Source organism: Xenopus tropicalis, chromosome 8 (assembly GCF_000004195.4).
Source record: "Xenopus tropicalis strain Nigerian chromosome 8, UCB_Xtro_10.0, whole genome shotgun sequence".
NCBI lineage: Eukaryota > Metazoa > Chordata > Amphibia > Anura > Pipidae > Xenopus > Xenopus tropicalis.
This window is the reverse complement of record NC_030684.2, coordinates 121588190-121606079: the sequence shown is the minus strand read 5'-3', so window position 1 is coordinate 121606079 and position 17890 is coordinate 121588190. Positions and strand designations below refer to the sequence as shown.

The window sequence follows — 17890 nt, the reverse complement described above, 5'->3', positions numbered from 1 at the left end:
CTTGAATTAATTCCTTGATTTACTTAATTACTTTATTACTATGATAATAAAGATGCCTGTATTAGGACACATTTTTAAAGGAGTAAATTTCAATTTTGCTTTTAATTTGTTTAAAAAGCCTTCACTCGTATATACTCCATCTAAAATATCATTGATTTGCTCTTCACTGAGAAAATTTTTTAGATCCTTATGAGCTTTTGCATCTAAAAAAGTATCACTGTGACAGGTATTTGTTTTCCTTCCTGAACAAAATGTTTTCTCAATAATAATTTTCTAGAAAAAAGATTTACATCCTTACAGTGGACCTGTCACCCAGACATAAAAAGCTGTATAATAAAAGTACTTTTCAAATTAAACAAGAAACCCAAATTCATTTCTATATTAACACATCCAAACCCATTATAAAGGCAATTAAAAATCCCAGCTGTCAATCATATATTGCCTGCCCCGCCTCTATGCCTTAGGCATCGAGGCGGCAAGAAAAGTACTTTAACTTTCAATTCAGCTCTGACTGTCCCCCTCCCACCTAACCATCTAATTGTGTAGCCAGTGCATGGGCCTGGGCATCTGGTCCCCCATTCTGGCACATACACAAGATTTTGGGGTGATACAAAGCTTGCCTTAATAACAGTGCCCACAAAATGGCACCTGCCTATTTGATGTGATAGTGTAATTCCAGGACTGAAGGAAACAAGATTTATATTATTATATATATTTATATATTTTGCTTAACAAACACTATAGAAACAAATTTTGAATTATTTCTTAGGGTGACAGGTCCCCTTTAACTACAGCACTTCAAACTCATCTGATTGGCAGGATGATGTGATAGACAAAAAAGACCAGATTGGTGACATACTGGCCAGGTGGCAACCCCACTGAGGGCAGGTAGAAGAGAGCAGAAATATGGCCTTGAAGCATATTTCCATTAGGGTGCCTTTTTCAACTCTGACCCCCGCTGAACCTCCATGTACTTTTATCATTTCACTATGTACGCTTATTCACCTACATGTATATTAATGCCTAAATTATTTCTACCTGCCTATATTGCCCCCTTTTTATTTGTACATACTTCAACTTCATTGTGCTATACTGTATATATTGCACTGCTGCTTCTTGCATTTCTGATTAGATGCTAAACCACATTTCGTCACCCTGTACTTATACATGTGTAATGACAATAAAGTTAAATCTGATCTACTTATTGGGAGCAATTAACTATTCCGCTACAGAGCTTGCAATGTAAATTCTCACACTTTCCCACAACATATCCCATAAAGGTCTGGGATACGAGAGGCTGAGAGGATTCATAATGAAAATCTGGCATTCATTTGGCCAAAAAAAAAAAAAACCTGGGACCCTACAATAGTTTGATTATAAAAAGAGCCTAAACCCTTTCTGTCCCTAAATTGGGAAAAAAATCTTGCCATTTTTCCCACATAAAACCGCTACAAGTTTTGGTTATTTTCTGTAATTAACCTGTTCTCTTTCCTCCCTTACACAAGCAGACGCTGTGAGGTAACGGTGGCTCTGAGATGAGAGGATTCATAATGAAGAACTTAAATTGTGAAAAATCTGGCCTTCATGTGGCCAAAAAAAAAAAAAATCTGGGACCCTCTAACAGCACTAATATAAAAAGAGCCTAAACTAGCCCCTTTCTGTCCCTAAACTGTAGAAAAACAAATCTTCCCATTTGTAAGGTTTGATATAATATCCTATAATCATATATTCATGTAATTATATATTCATACATGCATGTATTTTGATACTTTGATACTTAGCATATCATACTCCATTTTAGAGATGTATCTCCATTTTGTAACAGCAACCAGCAAGGTTTGAACATCCCATAATAAGCTGTTTTTCCCAAATAGTACCCTTGCACAACTTGCACCTGACAAAACATAAGCCTTGAGAAACAATTTAATCTTATCTGTGCACTAACGCCTTTTCTACTCCTTGTATCCTCCTTTAAATTCCTGTCCCGCATTAGCCATCCTTGAAGGCCATCCTTGTAGATAATGAGGTTCTACTCCATCTTTATTTTATAATGATTCCTTTGTCTTTGCATGTACACGAGTGGTATAAATACTATGATCACGTAAGAATAAACTGGACAAGTTTGAACTTCCATTGGAGCTGTCTCTTTCTTGTCCCCGTATACGCCTTTGTCCTGGTAGGAGGGCTCCCACGGATTACTAAATCTAAGATCGGCGGTCAGGGACCTTACACCATTTTCCCCACATAAAACAGAAAAAAGTTTTGGTTATTTTCTGTAATTAACCCGTTCTTACTTTTTCTCCCCTTACACAAGCAGAGCTGTCAGGGCTTCTTAAAAGCTAGTGGTAACGGCTGCTGAGAGGATTCATAATAAAGAACTTAAATTGTGAAAAATCTGGCCTTCATTCAGCCAAAAAAAACAAAAAACTGGGACCCTCCATCAGCACTATTATAAAAAGAGCGACCCTAAAGTAGCCCCTTTCTGTCCATAAACCTAAGGGGGAAAAATCTTGCCATTTTCCTCACATTAAAAAAAAATGCTAAGCGTTTTGGTTATTTTCTGTAATTAACCTGTTCTTTCTCTTTCCTCCCTTACACAAGCAGGCGCTGTGAGAAGAAACAAATGGCTTCCCAAGAGCTAGTGGTACCAGCGGCTCTGGGCTGACAGGATTCATTATGAAGAACTTAAATTGTGAAAAATCTGGCCTTCAAGTGGCCAAAAAAAAAAAATCTGGGACCCTCTAACAGCACTATTATAAAAAGAGCCTAAACTAGCCCTTTCTGTCCCTAAATTGTAGAAAAATAAATCTTGCCATTTTCCCCACATAAAACAGAAAAAAGCTTTGGTTATTTTCTGTAATTAACCCTGTTCTTACTTTTTCTCCCCTAATACAAGCAGAGCTGTCAGGGCTTCTTATAAGCTAGTGGTAACGACTGCTGAGAGGATTCATAATAAAGAACTTAAATTGTGAAAAATTTGGCCTTCATTCGTCCAAAAAAACGAAAAACTGGGACCCTCCATCAGCACTATTATAAAAAGAGCGAGCCTAAAGTAGCCCCTTTCTGTCCATAAACTAGGGGAAAAAAATCTTGCCATTTTCCCCACATAAAAAAAAAATGCTACACGTTTTGGTTATTTTCTGTAATTAACCTGTTCTTTCTCTTTCCTCCCTTACACAAGCAGGCGCTGTGAGAGGAAACAAATGGCTTCCTAAGAGCTAGTGGTACCAGCGGCTCTGGGCTGAGAGGATTCATAATAAAGAACTTAAATTGTAAAAAATCTGCCTTCATTCAGCCAAAAAAAAAAAACAAACCTAGGACCCTCTAACAGCACTATTATAAAAAGAGCCTAAACTAGCCCCTTCTGTCCCTAAACTGAGGAAAACCAAGTCTTGCCATTTCTCCCACATAAAAGAACGCTACAAGTTTTGTTTATTTTCTCTAATGAACCTGTTCTTTCCTCCCTTACACAAGCAGACGCTGTGAGGGAAAACTAATGGCTTCCTAAGAGCTAGTGGTACCAGCGGCTCTGGGCTGAGAGGATTCATAATGAAGAACTTAAATTGTGAAAAATCTGCCTTCATTCAGCCAAAAAAAAAAAAAAAAACTAGGACCCTCTAACAGCACTATTATAAAAAGCCTAAACTAGCCCCTTTCTGTCCCTAAACTGAGGAAAACCAAATCTTGCCATTTCTCCCACATAATAGAATGCTACAAGTTTTGTTTATTTTCTCTAATTAACCTGTTCTTTCTCTTTCCTCCCTTACACAAGCAGGCGCTGTGAGGGAAAACAAATGGCTTCCTTAGAGCTAGTGGGACCAGCGGCTCTGGGCTGAGAGGATTCATAATGAAGAACTTAAGTTGTGAAAAATCTGCCTTCATTCAGCCAAAAAAAACAAAAAACCTAGGACCCTCTAACAGCACTATTATAAAGAGCCTAAACTAGCCCCTTTCTGTCCCTAAACTGAGGAAAACCAAGTCTTTCCATTTCTCCCACATAAAAGAACGCTACAAGTTTTGGTTATTTTCTTTAATGAACCTGTTCTTTCCTCCCTTACACAAGCAGGCGCTGTGAGGGAAAACAAATGGCTTCCTTAGAGCAAGTGGTAAGTGCGGCTGTAGCGGCCCGGACTGGCTGCCAACCACGCCGTAAAAAAAAAAACACAGTTTAGCTGTTGTTCCCTCGCAAAGTAGTAGCTGTTATAGGAAAGAACCAACATTATGAAAGGAGCAAACCCGGCACAAACTAGCCCGCTTCCCTTCCCTGTGCGCCACTAACGCACTCTGCCCCGTCCCGTTCCATCCCATCCCGTCCCTTTCCCAGCAGGCAGTGCGGCGGGATGACGTCACCCTCTCGCTAGATGAGACTGGCCGGGGCTGAAGCAGCCGCTCTGCGCGTCAGGGAGCCGAACGATAACGGCGCTGGGGGACTTTTAAAGTCAGACAGAGGGGGGTTCCATGAAAGCCAACTATCCCTCCTGTCTCTATTGAGTTCCCCTTGCTCTAGAACCCCCTTCCCCCCCCCCCAACTCTGTGGCAATGCAGAGCGACATGGAGTTGCTGGCGGAGAGAATAGTCAATCATGCCATGGCAATCATCCATTTAATTACTGGGGAGGTGAGAAGGATCTACATAGGATTATTTTTAGAGATACTTGCCTGACAAAGTGACATAGAACCTTTCTGCTATGGACAGGCTTTCTATTATTGACACCACTGCAGCAAGACACACTGAGCTACTAGTAGCAGCTACTAAAATAGACAATGCTGATCATTTACTGATAATTGTCTCTACGTGTGTTTTAGCAGAGGCAATTCTCAGTATTGTCTATGGCAGGGGGTTTTCTGGAGTTTAGTAGTCTTGAAAAAGTAGCTGCTACTAAGTAGCAGTGTGTCGTCACCCTAAGGGCTCTGGTACACGGGGAGATTAGTCGCCCGCGGCAAAACTCCCTGCTCGCGGGCGACTAATCTCCCCGAGTACCAGAGCCCTAAAACTTGTTTTCACTCGTTTCTCATCTTTCCTGTGTTTTTACGCCTGGGAGTAATGCTAGTGTCAGAATTCTTTTACGTAAATATTTTACTTCCACGCGATATCAGACATATTACTATAATAAATTTGTGACTTTTTTTGTGGTACAGAGCGATAGTGCTGACACGTCGTGCCCATCTTTATCCAAGGACGGCAGGAGGGATGACACGCTGCTCATAGACAGAATCATTGCACACGCTACCCACATCATCCAGCTAATGGCCAGTAAGGTAACGGCTCTAGCATATTCCTAATTATTCATTTACAGGTGTGGTATACGTTATCCGGAAACCCCTTATAAAGAAAGTTCTGAATTACGGAAAGACCATCTCCCATAGACTCCATTATAAGCGAATAATTCTAATTTAAAAAATTATTTCCCTTTTCTCTGTAATAATAAAACAGTACCTGTACTTGATCCTAACTAAGATATAATTACCCCTTATTGGGGGCAGAACAGCCCTATTGGGTTTATTTCATGGTTAAATGATTCCCTTTTCTCTGTAATAATAAAACAGTACCTGTACTTGATCCCAACTAAGATATAATTACCCCTTATTGGGGGCAGAACAGTCCTATTGGGTTTATTTCATGGTTAAATGATTCCCTTTTCTCTGTAATAATAAAACAGTACCTGTACTTGATCCCAACTAAGATATAATTACCCCTTATTGGGGGCAGAACAGCCCTATTGGGTTTATTTAATGGTTAAATGATTCCCTTTTCTCTGTAATAATAAAACAGTACCTGTACTTGATCCCAACTAAGATATAATTACCCCTTATTAGGGGCAGAACAGCTCTATTGGGTTTATTTAATGGTTAAATGATTCCCTTTTCTCTGTAATAATAAAACAGTACCTGTACTTGATCCCAACTAAGATATAATTACCCCTTATTGGGGGCAGAACAGCCCTATTGGGTTTATTTAATGGTTAAATGATTCCCTTTTCTCTGTAATAATAAAACAGTACCTGTGCTTGATCCCAACTAAGATATAAATACCCCTTATTGGGGGCAGAACAGCCCTATTGGGTTTATTTAATGGTTAAATTTTTCCCTTTTCTCTGTAATAATAAAACAGTACCTGTACTTGATCCCAACTAAGATATAATGACCCCTTATTGCGGGCAGAACAGCCCTATTGGGTTTATTTAATGGTTAAATGATTCCCTTTTCTCTGTAATAATAAAACAGTACCTGTACTTGATCCCAACTGAGATATAATTACCCCTTATTGGGGGCAGAACAGCCCTATTGGGTTTATTTAATGGTTAAATGATTCCCTTTTCTCTGTAATAATAAAACAGTACCTGTACTTGATCCCAACTAAGGTATAATTACCCCTTATTGGGGGCAGAACAGCCCTATTGGGTTTATTTAATGGTTAAATGATTCCCTTTTCTCTGTAATAATAAAACAGTACCTGTACTTGATCCCAACTAAGATATAATTACCCCTTATTGGGGGCAGAACAGTCCTATTTGGTTTATTCAATATTTAAATGATTTATAGCAGACTTAAGTCCAAATTACGGAAAGATCCCTTATCCGGAAAAACCACAGGTCCCGGACATTCTGGATAACAGGTCCCATACCTGTACTGCCCACTGATGTCACGAGGAATCCATTATGGTGATTTTTTAAACAGGAGTGACCTGTGTAAGTCACTGGTATCCAAACAGGGCCTTATTTACCATATACGTGCAAAATACAAAAAAGGAAGTCACTCACGATTCAGTAGGTGCAAAAAACTGCCTCCATGAAAGTTTATTGGAGTAATCAGTGAGAAGGATACAGACGTTTCAGGAACCTCTCATTCCCTTTTTCAATGTAGCATTCATTAACACCCACCCCAGGTGAAAAATTGAAAAAGGGTTCCCGAAACGTCTGTATCCTTTTCACTGATTACTCCAATAAACCTGCACAGAGGCAGTTTTTTGCACCTACTGAATCGTGAGTGACTTCATTTTTGTATTTTGCACGTAATATGTCTATAGCCGGAAGCCACGGCTTTTAGGAATACGCACTCCAAGTTAACTTTACTATAAACTCTATCTTGGATAGCACAACCGATTTTTTCTTTTTGCACTTGGAATTTTATTCCAAGAAAACCTGAAAAAAACTGAACGTAAAATTACTCAGGGTGCTTTTTTAAAGGAGACATATTGGATAAATGGGAAAACCTTAATTTTGTAGGCAATTATAAATAATATATGGTGCTGGTTTCACTTTGTGCTAAAAATTAATCCTATCTGTAAAGATGGCCCCTTTATTGAAGCTCCCTATAGATCCTATCACTTCTCCGTCCGTATTTGAAATGAAGGGTGGGCATGTCCTAACGGTTCCTGCCAGAAGCACAGTTTGAAGGGGAGAGCCAATCACAGCCCTGCAGTCACACAAGCAAAGACAGGCTTCAGTTCGCTATCAGGTCAGCCTAGTTGCTGATTGGTTCCTATCCTACAGTGCCTGTATTGAGAGCCGGCTCCCCTGCACATTCAGAGAATTCAGCCAGCAGGAAGTGGAACAGATGGGCAGGACTAGTGAGTTTTTGGTGGAATTTCTCTATAAATCAGTCCGAAACACAACTTTTTTAAGCACAATCCTACTATATTTAGAGAAGTATAAATCATTGGTACATTCCTAATTTTTATATGATATTTCTACTTTAAAATACAGCACCCTATGCCAGTACAATTCTATGTAAAGTATTATGGATATATAATAAACTCAAAATAAAATATAAGACTTATTCCAAGAAAACTTGAAAAAAACTGAATGTAAAATTACATCTGCTTAAAAAAGTACCATTGCAATTTACATTAGTTATTTATTTTTGTTTCAGAACTATTTACATTTTTAGTAAAGGAGAATAAAAGTTAAAATCACTGGTATCACTTGCCTGATACTCTGGGCTGGTGCTCCTATTAGTTGCAAATTTCACCAGCCCAGTGTGTCCTCCTTCTCATCTCCTTCCTGAGCAACGTCAGAACACTTCTTCGTTTTATTGGTGAAGGTGTAACTCTGATTACAGTTACAGGAATTGATCAGCAGGTGGTGCTGTTACAAATTTAACATAAAAACTAGCTCAGAAACATCATGTAAATTGCAAAGAAGCTGAGAAAATGACCCTGAGCAATTTTACAATTCTGTATTTTTAAGCTTTACTTATCCATAACATCACGTAACATAGAGGTGACAGAATGGTGGGAGATATTGCATATCACATTCAACAATAATAATGTGACTTTTCTGGTGACAGAATGTTTTATTTAATAAGGTGATTGCACCTGGTAATGAGACGTTTCCTACGTTCCTCTGATTAGCTGCCTTACTTATTGTCTGATTCGTTACATGTAGCGCCGTTCCTAAAGTTGATTTATGTCCTTTTTAGGTTTCAGCATCCTCTGATGAAATCAAACTCAGATTTTCAGCTGAGATGTTAGAAGATCAGACGGAACCGACTATAGAAATTTTAGATGGTAGGAGTCCTGGGCAAATCTAGGCCAATGGCATCAAATGCATTTAAACATGTTTCTTTTTTCCTTTACCTCCGTCTGGTATAATCTTGAGAGAAATTAATGTTAAGTAATGTTTATCTTCTGCTTAATTTGAGTGGTTCGTAATGTGCAAAGTCTTAGCTTGCCTTGTTGATGGAACATGCTTTCATCCTTAGATATTAGAATTGAAGTGCATTCTCTTTGAAATCTGATTTCACAAATCAGGGCTCAACTAAATAAAATGATGATGATGAACTAACAATTAGCTTGTCCTGTCAACATATAATTAAATCAATCTATCAATCTCCGATGATGTAACAAAATGGGTGGGGCGGGCATGCGCCTATAGATTCGGAAGGCACTGCGTAGCTTCTAATTAATGAACATTAAAATAAGCCAAATGTGTTTCACTGTTTTGCCCAGATTGTAATAATCAGGAGGCAGAGGACAAAGAAGACATAAAGGAGCATGTGAATGGTCAGCATCTGAAGAGTCCAGTGGAATCCTTCACAGGTGAGTGACCTTTAGTATTTTTTACATATTTAAGGATACTGTATTAATGGAGCACTGCAGGTCATTTACCAAGGCTGACACAAATTTGATTATGGCCAGTTGTTCCTCAGATGATTAAGTTCCCAGGTTGGCAAAAACCTGCTCACAAGAAGAAAAGTCAACTGCACAATGAACCTGCTTTATAGTAGCAGATGTCAGCGACCTGAGCAACCATATAATGTGAAGGATATATAGGAGGGCCACCCAGATTTTGTTACCCTGTAATCTACTCTTGCCACCTGGCCTCTTTCATTACATCTATCTTAAAGGGATACTGTCTTGATTTTTAAGGCGTTCTTTTTATTTCTAAGTTACACTGTTCACATAGCAAATAATTCACTTTACCATTTAAAATGTTATTCTTGAACCAAAAATGAATTTATTTTTAGTTGTAAAATTGGTGTGTAGACACCATCTCAGTGCATAGAGCTACACATTAGAACTGCTTTCAGGTAACCTATTGTTTCTCCTACACCCATGTAACTGGAAGAGTCCCAAGCCAGACTTGGATTTCTTACTATTGAGTGCTATTCTGATAGCTACTGAGAGCTGCTATCTTGCTCCCTTCCCATTGTTCTGCTGATTGGCTGCTTGTAGGGGGGTGATATCACTCCAACTTGCAGCTCAGCAGTAAAGTGTGACTGAAGTTTATCAGAGCAAACGTCACATGGCTGTGGCACCCTGGGAAACAAAGAATATATGGTTCACATTTAGTAACCAAGACAGGTCGTGGAGACAAGATGTGGACAAATGAACATGTACTTCGCTAAACTTTTCACTATAATATTGAAATACACTTATATATTTTTTTCTGCTAATGTTTGAGATATAAATGGTTTATTCGTGTTCTTGCACAACCTAACATTTTTCCTGCTGCAAATAAATCAACCATGCTGTTTTCAGTACTGCATTGTAAATTGCTGACTCGTACAAATTCTATTACTTAGTTTGCAAGAAACAAATCATATTGATTAATTTTTTATGCAATTGACACAGGTGGAACCGAAGAAAGAAATAATGTACAGTCAACTCTTTATTTACCAAACTGGAAAATAAAAATAAATAGACTTACTCCAGCGTGTCGTAGTAAAAAACTGTGGAATACACCTAAGTCCAGACGGAAACCAGTGCGACTGTCGCTAAGCCCGACAGTGGAACCATCTATATATTGCAGCCAAAATCCTCTGGATTCTCAGCGGGATGAATTGAGTGGGTCACCTGCCTTTTTGAATCAGAATATAAAACTAGAGACGAACTTGGTGAACATTCGTAATGGGCTGCACACAAAGAAGTATAAGAACAGGCAATTTAGTACTGTCAAAGAAGAATTAGTGGAAGGAAATAATATTGAGCAGATTCAAGACACGTATTTAAGGCATATGAAAGGTTTTGTTGACGGTTTAACCTTTGACAGCAACCAGTCAAAGCAGTTAGATGACCGGCCATTGGGAATGTCTGATGGGGAAAGTTTTAGTAGAATTTCTCAACTATCTAGAAAAAGTCCAGGAAAATCATCGTCAACCTCTTTGCATAAGAAAGCCTTAGACTTGATGAGACCACAAGAAATCCTCCATGAAGAGGTTCCTTATGCTGTTACTGAAAGCGGAAAGAGTTTTGTCATCAGTTCAGATCTTGTCAAGGTTCAGATATCCCATAGCGGAGAGAAGTCCCATATTTGCAGTGAGTGTGGGAGTGGCTTTGTGAGTAGCTCAAGTCTTCTTAAACATCAGATAATCCACACAGGAGAGAAGCCATACACATGCAAAGACTGCGGCAAAAGCTTCAGCTTCAACTCCAGCCTTATCAGGCACCAGCGGGTTCACACAGGAGAAAAACCGTATGTTTGTAAGGAGTGCGGCAAGAGTTTCAGCATAAGCACCACTTTGGTTAGACACCAGAGAGTCCATACAGGAGAGAGGCCATATGCCTGCCGGGACTGTGGGAAAAGGTTCACTTGTAACTCCCACCTGGTTATACACCAGAGACTCCATACAGGAGAGAGACCTTACACTTGCGTGGAATGTGGGAACTGTTTCAGCAATGGTTCCGATCTTGTTAAGCATCAGAGGACGCACACTGGCGAGAGGCCTTATTCTTGTAGTGAGTGCGGCAAGTGCTTCAGTATTATCTCAAACCTCATAACGCATCAGAAGGGGCACAGCGGGAAAGGCCCATGTAAAAAGAGTCGCATTAAAAGTGATCATTAACAGCAGCAAGTTGGTTATATGAACGTTGTTTTGTATAGAGCTGCATTTCAGAGTTCTACTGCAATTTTTTTTTATATATAATGCAGTTATGCATTTAATGGTGTGTTTCCCACCTATACATAGCAGTCATCTTAAAGGAGAAGGAAAGTCATTTTGGCATTTTACTTCCAATTGATTAGCCACATTAGTGCCACCTAGAATGCTATATTTGTTCTGCAGAAAGCTTTACCATACCTGAGTAAACAGCCCTAGAAGCTCCCTCCATTTGTTTAAGATAGCAGCTGCCATTTTAGTTTGGTCTCCGTAGCTTCCATGTTGCAGCTCTAGAGGCTGGTAGCTCAGATCACACATTCTGATGGGAGGGGATTCTTATAGGAGGGGGGGCAGGAGAAGGGAAAGAGGAGAGACCTGGGCAGACTGGGTCTGGGGAATGAAGGATTTTTCTGAGAGAGGAAGTATGATACCGAAGTACATGTGTACACAAAAGAAGACAAGAAATGCTGTGTTTCTTTTGATAGAGGACTTCTGTGAGCATTTTAGTGAGTGCTTATGGCTGTATTTACAGACCTTTCTGATAAAGCTTACTTTTTACCTCCCCTTCTCCTTTAAAAGAGGCAGCTATTTTACACACTGGGGGTAGCAAGAAGATACCTTCAGTGCAATTGAGACAGGTTGCCTACCCTTTCATTGTTCTCTCTTCTGCCATCAGGCTTTTCCTGTGTGTGGGCTGTGTGACCTAAGTAGGCAGTGCCAGTAAAGCTACATACGGATAATTGTGCATCTGAACATAATAGAAAAGGTGCTTATACCATTAACACACCTAAAGATTATATTAATTTTTTATTGCTAACAACCTATTCCCGAATATTAACAATTAAAGGAGAAGGAAAGGCTAGTAAAGAGTTAAAGCTGCAGGCTTACCTTCAGTTGTCTCAATAGTGCCCATATTTCACCAGAAGATCAGAAGCCAAACAGGAAGAAAAAACGCTGAGCTGTGTAAAGAAAGTTCCCTTAATGTATGACTCCTGCACAGACACCCAGACCAAATGTAAATGCTCAGTTAGTTAGACTATGGAGCAGATTCATTAAAACACGAGTTCGAATCCCGAATGGGAAAAATTCTGATTGGATACGATAATTTCTGAAGATCGCAAATATCCCGAAAATACTTACAAAAAAATTGTATTAGTCACACTAATATCGTATTGGCAATCCGAAAGTCACGAAATTTTCGTACCGAACTATTGTAAACAGCAGCAGAACATTTCCGAATATTTCGCGCAAGCGTACGAAAAAGTTGCGCAAGCGCGGAAAAAACGGCGAAAATACGCTCGGAGCGTTCAAATGAACTCTCCGATCGTTCATGTTTTAATAAATCTCCCCCTGCTGATTGGCTCAGATCCACATTCCTAAGGGGGGGGTGAGTTCTTAGCATTCTTGAGGGAGGTTGGAGCAGCAGAGAGGAGACAACAGAAAGTTCTGTGTACAGACACAATAAATCTTTTTTCAGAGAAGTCAGTGCAACATTTCTATGAGTGTTTATGGCTGTATTTACATAGACCTTTCTGATAAAGCTTACTTAGTTTTTACCTTTCCTTCTCTTTTAAGCTTTCGTCCTAGAAAAGGCCTCTTTATAAAAGAACACTAATATACATTGTTGTGTATATTAGGGATGTGCAACTGGAAATCTGGTTGTCTTTCAAGGGCTTTATTGCCCTCATGTTTATCAGGGCTACATAGATTGTCAAACTGGGCCTCTTTTTATCACAATAAGATGTAGACAGTGGTAAATGCAGTTGGTATAATACTGAACTATTTACTTATGTTGCAGCTCTACATGAAAGGAGATTTTTCTAAACAAAACCATGGGCTAAAGGCTTTCAGTACCAATAGGAACCCCCTTTTCCTCCGCATCCAGAAGTACTTTTCTAATGCAAGAGTTAGGCATTACTATTTAGGCATTACACATAGACATTAATGCTTGCATTAGGTTGTGTAGCATAAATGTAACATACTGGGAGGAGCTAAAGTGTTGCATGTCTACAATGCATGATTAAATAAAAATTTCATTTGTACTGCACTTGGTTTGTCCTTTGCATTAGTAAACGTACAAAGCAATCTTGTAAGAGCGAATATTTTGGTTATCTCAGTCAAATGATTTCTTCAGAACCCCACAATGTTTTAAGGAGAATAGTGAATGAGTGAATACCTTGTCTTTATTCCTTGTGATTAAACATTTCTGAGGGTTGCCTCATCCATTTCCTAGGTGCATATTTGCAGTTCATTTCCCCCCCCCCCACCCCCGAGGCCCTTCTAGAGAAAGCATTTCACCAGTCTTCCTCTGTGGCAACAAACCCTTGATCTATGTACTTCCATTGCTCCTTTTGTTTATGTCTGCCTTCTCTTCCTTATAGATTTCAAGCTCTTCAGGGCTGGGAGTTCATTCCATCAGTTTGTTGAAACTGCACCTAAGTATTAATTTATTTCCACTGGATTATTTATACTGTACCCCTGCTTGGGTTATGTCCTTGTAAAACACTGCATACACATTTGTGGTGCTATAAATAAATACAAAATGTTCCTCAACATTTTTTCCCCAGATGCAACTAATACAGTCATGATGTAAGTCACTGACAGATTATACCTGATCTTATTGGCTGATTTCAGCAGCTTGCAATGCACTACTAACAAACAGTATGGGTAAGTGGTTTGCAGTACATAAACGTTTTAGGTTCAGAAAGCACGCTAAAGAACTTCTTATATCTCGAAAATTGTATGAAAAAAATCAATACAACCTGTATGTGAAAAACATTTGTTAAGCGTCCATTACAAGTATAAAAACACAATTCCCCTTTAAAGGAGAATGCAAGTCAAAATGTAAAAAGCATACTGCCCAATAGTCCTCCTATTGTTTAGTAAAAACACCACACTTTTGGCTCACCTAATCAAATATTTACTCAGTCACACTTACTTCACATTTTCTAGAACAGGCAGCCATCTCTTAAAAAGGTATTCTCCCTTCCTTTCCCTCCTTGATTCATACTGCACATGTTTCATTCCCTCCCCTCTGCCAGATCTGCTTCTGATTGGCTGGTGGGTATGTGTAGTGTCGTAATTCTATAATGGCTCGTATCTATATACTCCAATGATCCTCCACTAGGGATATATGATTCTCGCACCCACAGTGAGTAAGTCACTCTTGGCTTTAAATACTTACTCAAATCGAGCCTGGCCCCGAAGTTCCCCCTGGGCCTGACCTGGATCATTCAGATTCACTAAGGATATTAACCAGACAGCTTTATTAGAGGTATACATTAATACAGAGTATTAAATAATAGCTCATACGTCCTGAAAGCTCGTGAGGACGTGAGGGAACAAATTCAAGTACAAAAATGTTGCCATTTAACCATTTCTTCCTACATGGGGCTGATCCCATGGCAGCCAATCATTAGCCTTGTTTTAGCATAACCGTGTCTCTCTGTCCATCTTTAGGAAAGGATTAAGTGTCTCACTGTCTCAGCACAATAGCCCAAAAAGGGATGTCTATTGAGAGTAGTTGAGTCCTTAAGGAAAAGACTAATAATTGTGACCAACAGACTAGACAGCTAAGAAAAGGAAAGGCTAAAGGCCAGGAGCAAGTTAGACAAGCAGGAATTGGGTGGAGCACACAAAGAGTCTGGAAAGGCTGGAGCAGGATGAAGTGGGTAAAGAATCTGGAAAGGGTGGAGTGGGATGGAGTGGATGAAGAGTCTGGGAAGGCTGGAGCCAGCAACAGTCAGGGACAGAATGGAAAGGGTGAAGAGTCTGGGACAGTCAGGAAAGGGATGGAAAGGTTGAAGAGTCAAGGACAGGACTGAGCAAGAACAGACCTACAACAAGGACATGTCAACATGCATGAAACCAGAGCCAGGGACTTGCCACAATGCTCAAACAAATAGAAGCCAATACTCATGCAAAGAAAGTGAGGTTTTATATAAAGCAAAGTCAGCCCTGATCAACTGTGTTTTTGGCTGCCTGGTTTAATTGTTAGGGAATATACCCTCTGACTATAGGCTGAGCCTTCTCCTCCATTGCTTTTTATAAGGATGTCATCTACAAGTTCAAAACATTTCCGATTCCTTGCATGAGGTTCATTAAAGCAACAACCGAGCCTCCCACTTTAACAGATTAAACACAAACAAACTAAGTTCTGTAAGCAGAATAACCAATAGTAATCATTTGTACATAGGAAAAGTAGGAGAAATAGAAAATTTGCTAAGATACATCTTTAGTGATAGGGATTAAATTACTAAATGCTGTGATAGATGTTAAATTGCTTAATGCTGAATTTACACAATTTTGTTTTCAATCATGAAGGCCTGTGTACAGTGGTGTGAAAAACTATTTGCCCCCTTCCTGATTTCTTATTCTTTTGCATGTTTGTCACACAAAATGTTTCTGATCATCAAACACATTTAACTATTAGTCGAAGATAACATAATTGAACACAAAATGCAGTTTTTAAATGAAGGTTTACGTTATTAAGGGAGAAAAAAAACTCCAAATCTACATGGCCCTGTGTGAAAAAGTGATTGCCCCCCTTGTTAAAAAATAACTTAACTGTGGTTTATCAATTTCAATTTTCAATTTCAATATCAATTTCTGTAGTCACCCCCAGGCCTGATTACTGCCACACCTGTTTCAATCAAGAAATCACTTAAATAGGAGCTACCTGACACAGAGAAGTAGACCAAAAGCACCTCAAAAGCTAGACATCATGCCAAGATCCAAAGAAATTCAGGAACAAATGAGAACAAAAGTAATTGAGATCTATCAGTCTGGTAAAGGTTATAAAGCCATTTCTAAAGCTTTGGGACTCCAGCGAACCACAGTGAGAGCCATTATCCACAAATGGCAAAAACATGGAACAGTGGTGAACCTTCCCAGGAGTGGCCGGCCGACCAAAATTCCCCCAAGAGCGCAAAGACAACTCATCCGAGAGGCCACAAAAAACCCCAGGACAACATCTAAAGAACTGCAGGCCTCACTTGCCTCAATTAAGGTCAGTGTTCACGACTCCACCATAAGAAAGACACTGGGCAAAAAAGGCGCAAACCACTTTTAAGCAAAAAGAACATTATGGCTCGTCTCAATTTTGCTAAAAAACATCTCAATGATTGCCAAGACTTTTGAGAAAATACCTTGTGGACCGACGAAACAAAAGTTGAACTTTTTGGAAGGTGCATGTCCCGTTACATCTGGCGTAAAAATAACACAGCATTTCAGAAAAAGAACATCATACCAACAGTAAAATATGGTGGTGGTAGTGTGATGGTCTGGGGTTGTTTTGCTGCTTCAGGACCTGGAAGGCTTGCTGTGATAGATGGAACCATGAATTCTACTGTCTACCAAAAAATCCTGAAGGAGAATGTCCGGCCATCTGTTCGTCAACTCAAGCTGAAGCGATCTTGGGTGCTGCAGCAGGACAATGACCCAAAACACACCAGAAAATCCACCTCTGAATGGCTGAAGAAAAACAAAATGAAGACTTTGGAGTGGCCTAGTCAAAGTCCTGACCTGAATCCTATTGAGATGTTGTGGCATGACCTTAAAAAGGCGGTTCATGCTAGAAAACCCTCAAATAAAGCTGAATTACAACAATACTGCAAAGATGAGTGGGCCAAAATTCCTCCAGAGCGCTGTAAAAGACTCGTTGCAAGTTATCGCAAATGCTTGATTGCAGTTATTGCTGCTAAGGGTGGCCCAACCAGTTATTAGGTTCAGGGGGCAATTACTTTTTCACACAGGGCCATGTAGGTTTGGATTTTTTTTCTCCCTAAATAATAAAAACCCTCATTTAAAAACTGCATTTTGTGTTTACTTGTGTTATCTTCGACTAATAGTTAAATGTGTTTGATGATCAGAAACATTTTGTGTGACAAACATGCAAAAGAATAAGAAATCAGGAAGGGGGCAAATAGTTTTTCACACCACTGTATGTATTACTTCAGTTGTTATGATTATCCTCATTATCTTGTCTTTGTCCAAGTTGCTCTGGCTAATTTTCAAGGTTAAGAGATCATAATAAAGCTTCAGCAGCTACTTAAATAATTTCTGTATTTCTACTAATAATTGCAATGTACCCACCCATGATACGTAAGCATAATGGGATGTGTTTTTCTATCTACTATAAACTACACAGAATAAACTATTTGGCATGACTGTGTCATAGCCGTTTGTGTGGCCAGCTGTATATAAATGTAAATAATTAACTTTGTTTTCACAGAATTGCTTCACTTGACAAACAGGACATTTCACATCATTATCCTACTTTTTGTGTCTGTGCAGTGTAGACAACCAGAAAACAGATAAGGAGATCAGTTCAGATAGTCTGGGACATTTTCAAATCAATTGGGTAACATCAGCCCACATATTCCACTCCAAATCAGCTGATTCCTGATCCAAAATGGTTCAAATACCAAATAGACATGTTCCAATTAGATGTAGACATCTTTCTCTCATTCACTCTCCAACAATCCGTAGCTATTAAACTATTTATCATTTCTACATTTTATATGAAAATATTTTCTTTCTCAAGCATTTTCCAGTTGACTGCCACTGTAAAG

The 17890-nt window shown here is 39.3% G+C and overlaps 1 protein-coding gene across 1 annotated transcript; it reads left to right on the top strand.

Moving 5' to 3' along the window:
- Window positions 1–4220: 4220 nt before the first annotated feature.
- LOC100491613 (zinc finger protein 3) lies at window positions 4221–11294 on the top strand. The gene is made up of 5 exons (XM_002937425.5): window positions 4221–4617; window positions 5139–5258; window positions 8421–8508; window positions 8950–9039; window positions 10075–11294. Exons 1-5 carry the CDS (start codon window positions 4540–4542, stop codon window positions 11283–11285), a joined length of 1587 nt encoding a protein of 528 aa, XP_002937471.3. The 5' UTR covers window positions 4221–4539; the 3' UTR covers window positions 11286–11294.
- Window positions 11295–17890: the final 6596 nt, after the last annotated feature.

Excerpts from the sequence above, each read along its gene's own strand:
- LOC100491613 (XM_002937425.5), top strand. The coding sequence starts at position 4,540 with ATGCAGAGCGACATGGAGTTGCTGGCGGAGAGAATAGTCAATCATGCC. Across the intron at positions 4,618-5,138 it reads TCCATTTAATTACTGGGGAG|AGCGATAGTGCTGACACGTC; the intron begins GTGAGAAGGATC and ends TTTGTGGTACAG. Across the intron at positions 9,040-10,074 it reads TCCAGTGGAATCCTTCACAG|GTGGAACCGAAGAAAGAAAT; the intron begins GTGAGTGACCTT and ends CAATTGACACAG.